At 38.1% G+C, this 8,744-nt stretch overlaps 1 protein-coding gene across 5 annotated transcripts in view; it reads left to right on the top strand.

Annotated features, from left to right (window-relative positions):
* Nucleotides 1–8,744, top strand: part of UBP1 (upstream binding protein 1 (LBP-1a)) — a 52,957-nt gene that overhangs the window by 39,602 nt on the left and 4,611 nt on the right. For 2 of the 5 annotated variants that reach the window (XM_008578565.1, XM_008578566.1), the window contains 6 exons: nt 1,620–1,674; nt 1,921–2,014; nt 4,534–4,624; nt 5,384–5,502; nt 7,836–7,978; nt 8,653–8,704. In XM_008578565.1, the coding sequence (XP_008576787.1) occupies nt 1,620–1,674; nt 1,921–2,014; nt 4,534–4,624; nt 5,384–5,502; nt 7,836–7,978; nt 8,653–8,704 (554 nt within the window). Of the gene's footprint in view, nt 1–1,619; nt 1,675–1,920; nt 2,015–4,533; nt 4,625–4,788; nt 5,503–7,835; nt 7,979–8,652; nt 8,705–8,744 lie in introns of those variants that run through there. The other 3 variants (XR_550926.1, XR_550927.1, XM_008578568.1) reach the window with 3 other exon arrangements.

Below are 8,744 nucleotides of genomic sequence, written 5' to 3' on the forward strand. Positions count from 1 at the left end.
TTCAAGATACAGTCAAGATACACTCTTTGTGAGACTAAAGACAACATTAATGGGTTATAGGTAAAGAAAGAAGGACTGAGTGAGTTGTTAAGGTGAAACTAAGACTTGCATATGTTAAGATTATTTTCTGCCCTGTTTCTTTTCCCACCCTGAAGATGCAGGGGCACCATGCAGGAGCCTTGCATTCCTGGGGGCTTTGCTGAAGAACTAATGCAGAGTAGTTGAGAACAGCAGATTCCTTGTTGAGGAGGAAAATTATGGAAAGCTAAGACCACAAAGGAAGAGTTTCTCTTTTTTAATGCTGTGGTCATGCTGACAAGGTCTAATGAGATGCAAAAATATGCTTTTCCCCTGAGGAGATGGATAAACTGATGAGGCGGCTTGTTTTCATGTAGGTTATTATGCTTTTAAGGAATGTGAAACATAGGGGAGAGACCAGAGGACCAGCATGTTACCGTGTAGGAGGGCTCTTCTAGTTTCCTAGTCAGTCCTCTCTGAGTCATCTTAGAAAATGATTATGACTTGACAGATGAGCTGTGAATTCATGTCCTCACTAGTTGACTGGATATTTCCTGAGAGCCCACTGTGTTCCCAGCACTGTTCTAGGTGCTGTGATATATGTGACCAAACAGACAAACCTTGTCTGAAAAAGCTTACGTTTTAGTGGGTGGAGAAGGATGTAAACTAGCCACATCTTAAACCTAAGATGTAGGTGCTAAGAAAGGAGTCAGTGGAGGAGCCAGGAAGATGGCCACATTCCCTGTGGAGTTGTTTTTCATTTTACCTGAGAAACGCTGGGGAGTAATACTAGTTAGTTTCTTTTGTTCTCTTGAATTTTACTCTTTAATCGTGGATATATGTACTAAAGGAGTACCATTTTATATTTGCTTAGGATCATTTTTTTGGTCAGCTGGCTGGCATGGGGACCATGACCTTGTTGTTACTTGTGCTCTAACCAAATGAGCTAACTGGCCAGCACTGCTTAGGATCATTATACCATTTCTTGTAACTCATTGTTTTCTTAAGGTAGATTTTTTTTTGCAGTTATATTCAGGTATTTATCTTACTTGACTTCTCATCTTTTTTTCCTAACTAAAATGAATGAGTAGCCCTGATTTTCTTGACAACCTTGGAGATGATTGGCAGAACCCTTTTGTTTTACAAAACTTGAATTTCTTACTAGAACAGATGGAGAAGACAGTTTTCTGTGTCTTAATCTCGTCATATTCACACCTTAACCTATCGTTCCTGCATTCTTGTTGTAAACCTATATAGCTCTCTCCCACAGTATTGCCTTATTTTACATTTATTTAGTTTAATAGCCTTTAATGTATTGATTAAAAAAAAAATCCTGGGCCGGCCCGGTGGCGCACTCGGTAGAGTGCGGCGCTTGGGAGCGTGGCAGCGCTGCCGCTGAGGGTTCGGATCCCATATAGAGACCGGTCCGCTCACTGGTTGAGCACGGTGCGGGTGCGACACCGAGGGTTGCCATCCCATTGCTGGTCGCAGTACGGGCGCGACACAGAGGGTTGCGATCCCGTTGCCGGTCACGAAAAAAGACAAAAAGGAAAAAAAAAATCCTATAAACCATCTTTTTTTCCCTTTTCCTTTTTCCCCAGCAATTCTTCTTCCCCAAATCATCATGGAGATGGTGTTTCACAGGCCTCTGGTGAAGTAAGTATCTTCACTAAAATGATCAGATGCTTTCAGTGTCCTACATTTTTAAGTTTCTGACAAGGGCTTGAGTCATTATTTGGGTTGCTGAGTGGTCAGACTCATGCTCTTCTTGGGTATTTTTTACTTCAAACTTTGAGGCTTTCTGTGTTTTGTTTAAATGTTCTTTATAACATGCCAGTGACTTGGGGTATTTTTGTAAGTTTGACTAATTTATCTATTTATGTTCATTTTCTTTGTTAATAGCAACTTCAGCCTTCAGCTACAATCCAGGAAACACAGCAATGGCTGATCAAAAACAGATTCTCTTCCTACACAAGACTGTTTTCTAACTTTTCAGGTATGTGTGTCTGTATAAGTGCGCATACACGAAAGAGTTTTGTTTACTTATTTCTATGCTTTTATTAACCTTAATTTTTTTTAATTTTGAAATAATGATAGGTATTTATGAAGTTGCAAAAAAAAAAAAAATGCAGGCAAGTCTTCTATACCCAGTTTCCCCTAGTAGTAATATCTTGTATACCTATTGTACACCATAAAACCAGGGAATTGACATTGGTACAATCTATAGTTTCACCAGAGTATGTGCATTCATTTGTGTGTATGTGTATATATCTTTATGCAATTTTAATTTCATTTTAACTTTATTTTGAAATAATTTTTGCTTTACAGTAAGTTGCAAAGATATAGTACAGAGATGTTCCAGTGTACTCTTCACTTGATTTTTCACATAATTATAGTGCAATATCAAAACCAAGAACTTGACATTGGTACAATGTGTATACATAGTTCTGTGTCATTTTACCACATCTAGATGTGTGTACCACCATCACAGTTGATACAGAATTATGCCATCCATGAGGATCTCCCCCTGCCACCCCTTAATAGTTAGACCCACACCCTTCCCACCCACCATCCCTAATCCCTAACAACCACTAAGCTGTTTTCTGTTTCTATGATTTTTGTCTTTTTGAGAATGTTATATAAACGGAATCATGTAGTATATGTAGCTTTTTAAGACTGGCTTTTTTTCACTGACCATCATGATCTCAAGATCCACATAAGTTGTTGTGTGTATCAATAGTTTAATCCTTTTTATTGCTGAGCATTTTTATTTATGGTATGATTGTACTCAGGTATGGTTTTTATATACTTAACTATAAATTTTTTTCTTGTATAATATGCTAATGGAGTGTTTAGATGGAATTTAAAAAGATGTCAAGCAGTGCTTCTCCTGGTGGTGCTATAGGAAACCTGTTTAGAGGGAGAGTGATAGATATGCCAGGGGCAGTAGGGGCAGCATTTCCCAAACATATTGGCCTTGGGACCCTTTTCGCACAGAACACTTTCTAACATGTCTTGGCCAAACAAATCCTGAGAAATGCTGGGTCACCGTAGAGTAGCAGTTAGCTTTCCTTTGCTTGCAGTGGTAAGGGGCCATTAAAATGCAGCTTGATCCCTTTAAGAAGACAAAACATGTGTGCACACATCCAACCTGAAGGAAAGCTTGATTTCACAAATAACATGGTTTCCTGTTGTGCCATTTATTGTATGGTTTATGCAATGAGTAGTCAGTCATTCCCCATGTAGCTGTCTCTTTAAAATTAAAGTACCAGATGGAAGCCATTTGCTAGTTGGGGAGCACATTTTTGTATGATTAAGTAAAGCCTTTTATGTGTGAAAAACTAGAAATTGTAAAATTTCAGTGTGGGAGGGTGTCTTGAACCCTTGTAGATGAAAAGCATAGCATGTAGAAAAAGCTCTGTTCGTTGGAACTGAGGGAGGCCCCAGGTCACTCTTGTTACGTTAAGCAGATACATTTCTCTGTCTGAAGAGTGTTATAGAAGTCATGCCTTCATCCCAGAGGGCATATTAATTCCCCCAATAAACTGTATCTTGACTGTCAGTAAAAGAGTAAAACAAGAGATTATGGACACATTCAGATGTAAAGAATAGAGAGAAGAAAATGATGAACTCGCATGTACCATCCCCAGCTTCAAAAATGGCCAGCCTTTGGTCAGTCTTGCTCTTCACTACTTTTCCCACCTTTTTCTTGTATTTTAAAGCAAATCCTAGATACCACGTTATTTATACTTACCAAGTATTTATAGGGCCATGTACCATCCCCAGCTTCAAAAATGGCCAGCCTTTGGTCAGTCTTGCTCTTCACTACTTTTCCCACCTTTCTCTTGTATTTTAAAGCAAATCCTAGATACCACGTTATTTATACTTACCAAGTATTTATAGGGGGAAATCTTAAGATATGGTGTGCAATTCTCTGCCATGTTTTCTTATTAAAACTGGCTGCTGTGATAGAATCATGTTATAGAATGCTTGACTTTACATTGCATGTTGCAGTATAAAAAGGCCTAATCCTAGCTCTCCTGCCAGCTCATTGCATGATTTGGGGAAAGTCTCCAAAACTCTGGACTTGATTCTCCTTTGTAAAATAAAAGATTGACTGGTCTGGGTGATCTCAAGGTTTATTTATCTAGGGTCAGAATCATGTTTTTCCATGCAGCCACAACCCAGCCCCTAAATAAGATAGGCAGTGAAATCCTGTACTGGGAACAGATAGTCCTATAGGCGCTGCTCATTAATTTGATTTACCAGCTTCTGCGCATCTAAACTCCTTCTTGATACAGGACATGGTAAAGTCAGCATTTTCTTTGACTCTGAGGGACAAGTATGTCTGTGTATGTGTCTTCTTCTCATGTTGTTCATGTATATGTGTATTACAGGATACTTGTGATTGTTTTGAAGGACATTTAACTGCATGAAGACAGATGCCTGTAAGACAGCCAGTTCTATTAGTTCTTTTTCCGTTTATTTGAGAAGACACTCTCTGCTGTTTTCCAGGTGCCGACTTATTAAAACTGACAAAGGAGGATTTAGTTCAAATTTGTGGCGCAGCCGATGGAATTCGGCTCTATAATTCACTGAAGTCAAGGTAAAATGCTGTGAACTGTTTTGCATGAAATAAGAATGTATCTTTCTTCGTGTGGGGAATTTGGGCAGAATGTGTTTCCACGCTAGGTTGGCGTATGCCTGTGTGTGCCATCGAGCATCGGCAGCATCATGCTCACGAGAAGACTGTTTTGTGTACACCTTCAGGGCAGGCCCAGATATGATGCAGGCACTGATGAGGGCAGAGGTAGACTGTAAGACTGGTAGAAATGCACATGGGCAGTACTGAGTTCTTGAAGACGACTGGGTTTGTTGCCAAGAAAACAAAACTTCTAATTTAGGTGAGCTATACAGAATCTATGGTTTTCAAGGTCATGACTATTACTAAACAGTTATTAAAAATGTAAACTTCTAATTGTGAATTAAAATGATAAAACTGTAAACTGTGCTGGCTTTTAAGATCCATTTACTATCGTTGCTATTTCTAGGCTTGTGGTGTGAGAATTCCATTAAAATTGAATTTAGTGATTTTAATTTGCTGACTTAATCTTGAAACTTAAATTTACCAGCATCTGACAGACCATCTCAATGGTTTAGAGTCTGGATCATCATATTAGACCACCTGTGATAGTTGGTGTGAGGTGTGTGGTTTTTATATTTTTATTAGTAAATTATTTGTATAATGAAATAACATTGTAAAGTTCTCATAAGGAAATAGAACTAGACTCCTGTAGTTGTCATTGGTACATGTGGCAAGGCAGCTTTCTCTCCTAGGCTCATCAGTGGCATCTTCTGATTGCAGGTCAGTTAGGCCCCGTTTAACCATCTATGTCTGCCAGGAGCAGCCGAGCAGCACACCTCCCCAGGGGCAGCAGCAAGCTGCAGGCAGTGGAGGCGAGAATGGCAGTGGGACACCCTACGGTGGGTATGAGACCGTCTCGGTTCTGTCACTTTCTTTCTGAGATTGTCAGACAGAAATGGGCCGGACTTGAGCAAGGCTTTGGAAAACTCCTGCCATATTAGGGCTTTCAAGTTACTGACGCAGAGTCCTGACAGCAGTGAGAGGCAGCAACTCTGGGGTCAAGTCCTTGGGTGAAGAGGAAACTTAGCAGCCTTTCTCAGAGACTAGGGATCTCTCTTTTTTATATGCCCCTTTAACCAGAAATATCTACAAACAAAAGACTAGTTTGAATGCTTTGAGATTTTGCTGGCTTTTTTTTTTTCCTCTTAAATTCCAGATTTACTGAAATCAATATAGCACCGACAACTTGACAAAAAAGAAAGAAGGTCTTTCTTTCTTTTTTTACATTTTACTGAGTGAGGGGAAAACCCTTAAAAACATCACTTATGTGCAAAGAAGCACCCGTATGTAATAATAGTCCTAATTCCTGAGTCCTAAGTCTCAGGCAAGTGTCTAGCCAGCACTGTGAGCTTTGTGTGTGGTGAGTTTGGTGCTGTGTCTTTTGTCACTGTAAATGTACTCTACATTATTTTCTTAATACAGTGCTTGATTGGGAGTAGAGATAAAAATCCTACTCCCTCCTCCCTCTAACTATGGCACTTAAAATTAAAGCATATTATTTTCTCATTTGTAGGGTGGGTATATAGTAATCTTTCCTCTTCCCACATTCTGAAACAGATTGAAGGCAACACTCTCAGAACTTTGTAGAGAAAGATGTGTTATGGAATTCAGAGAGGCAATTATTTGACCTAATAATAGGTAGAGCTCAGAAAAATACATTGTGGTTTGAATTTTGAAAATTGAAACATTTTGAAAAATTGGAAGGAGAACACTATTGTGAGCTTTTCCATTTGGTATCTTTTTGACTCCCAAAGCCGTGAATTTTAAGACTAAGGATACAAATTCTTAGTTTTAAAGGATAGAAATTTAAAGGAGCTCTTCATGTGTCAAGATTTCATACATCATTTACATATGGTCAAGATTATAATATTTTGGAAAGTTTATCCTCAAACATGAGTGTTTGTGGAGGGGTGTATGGAAATATTGGAGAACTTATACCTAGATTGAAGTTCAGCAAACTATTTCCGTAAAAGGCCAGGTAGTAAATATTTGCAGCTCTTCATATCATAGGGTCTCTTTCATATTCAACTCTGCTACTGTCATGCCAAAATAGCCATAGACACACACACACTGTAGTGCTAAAATAGCCATAGATCGATGTGGCCGTTTTCCAATAAAACTATATATTTTTTTTTAAAAAGTGGAGGACAGGAATTGGCCCACGTAGGCTGTGGTTTGGTAACCCCCGCTCTAAATGAGCTCTATAATCTTACCTTAATTTTAGTTCTAAATTCTAAGCTTTTCATAATGTATAATGAACAGAGGTTTTCTACATTCATAAATGCACATACAACCATGAGAAAATGCTTCGTTTGGGGAAGCAAATTTCTGAGTAGTGATATTCCTGATCTATGTCTGGCTTGAACCAATAATTGAGGAGAACCTGCAGAGTGAAACTCAGTACAGATGTGCACTGTGCAGACAATATCTGCTGATAAGTTATATGTACCAGTAATGCAGACTACTGGATGGACTGTGGCTGGAACTTTCTATAAAGAAGAATCAGGGTTCATTGTCTATATCCTTAGCTTTTTGTATAGTATCTGACATGATATTAAAAATTTCTCTGTGTATTGGAGCCTGGGAATACAGAGAGCTTTTATTACTTAGGATAAATTCCTAATAGTAGGATTACTGGATCAGAAACTATGACCCTTTTAGGGTTCTTTTTATATATCACTAGAAATACATATTTTTAAAAACAGCTTTCTTCAGGTGTAATTTACATACCATAAAATCCTCCCATTGTGAATATACAATTTAATGATATTTTAGTAAATTTGTAGGGTATTGCAGCCATTGCTACATTCCAGTTTGAATCCTATTACCCCCCCCAAAAGATCCCCTATGCTCATTTTCAGCCAATCCCTATTTGTTTTTAAATTTCGAATATGTGAAACTCCATATTCATTGCAGAAAGATATAAGGAATTAAAACCTCATTCTTGTGTATAGAGATTACTGTTAATGTTTATTAAATTATATGTGTGAGCATAAAATAATGTATTCTTACATTTCAGGTGGGTAGTTGGAGATTTTAAGATAGTAAGAGGGGGAAAGAAATGTTAGTTTGTTACCGTGTTTAATTTATTTATTTTTTGGTACTTTGAAAGGTGTGATCTTCCTACAGATCAAAGATTTCTATAAAATGCTGTTCTTTTTTTTTTTTCCAGTTTATCATGCTATCTACTTGGAAGAAATGGTTGCCTCAGAAGTTGCTCGAAAACTTGCATTGGTGTTTAATATTCCTTTCCATAAAATTAACCAAGTTTACAGACAGGGTCCCACTGGTATTCACATTCTTGTTAGTGATCAGGTAAATCAATCACGCATGGCTATTTACTCTTCCCTTTCACGCTGGTATTTAGAAAAATTCTTAGACCTCTTTTGCAAATACTCAAGAGAATCATTTTCAAGGAGTTGGAAACCAAAATTTATAAGAATTTAATAACCAAGCATTTTAGGCATCTTAGTGATAATAAGGAATACAAATCAAGGAAAACTGGCTCAGCCTCCCCCTATCCCTTTTGAATGCAGACACTCATTGGGGACTATAGGGTTAGTGGTGGGATTTGGCCCTTTTTATGCGCTGATGCATTCGGTGTGTTCTCCTTTTGTCCATTAATTGATGACTAATTAAAAAAAAAAAATCTAAGGTTAGAAGTACAGTCTCCCCGCCATGTTCAGTAACAAGCAAGTAATAAGAGCACTTTGTGCAATTTTTGTTAGAGTCATTATCCATAGGACTTGGCAGGGACCATCACAGGCAGGCATGGTTAGCACAGGGCCCTGCCAGTGCAGCAAGTATAAATTTTTACTACTTCACATTACCTTCATGAATAATCATTTTGGCCATTTAGTCCTGGACTTGTGCAAGAAAAATATATAGATTATGACATTTCCCTTTACTGCTATTTTAATTATTTCTAGCCAGTTAAGAAAGGGCAGTTGGTTCTTAATTATGCTTACATATCTGCTTTATCCTTCTAGATGGTTCAGAACTTTCAAGATGAGAGTTGTTTTTTATTCTCCACAGTTAAAGGTACTTTGCTGTGTGCATGTGTCTAAAAAATGCTGGAAAC

The sequence above is a fragment of the Galeopterus variegatus genome, unplaced genomic scaffold (assembly GCF_000696425.1).
Source record: "Galeopterus variegatus unplaced genomic scaffold, G_variegatus-3.0.2 Scaffold1718, whole genome shotgun sequence".
Taxonomy (NCBI): domain Eukaryota; kingdom Metazoa; phylum Chordata; class Mammalia; order Dermoptera; family Cynocephalidae; genus Galeopterus; species Galeopterus variegatus.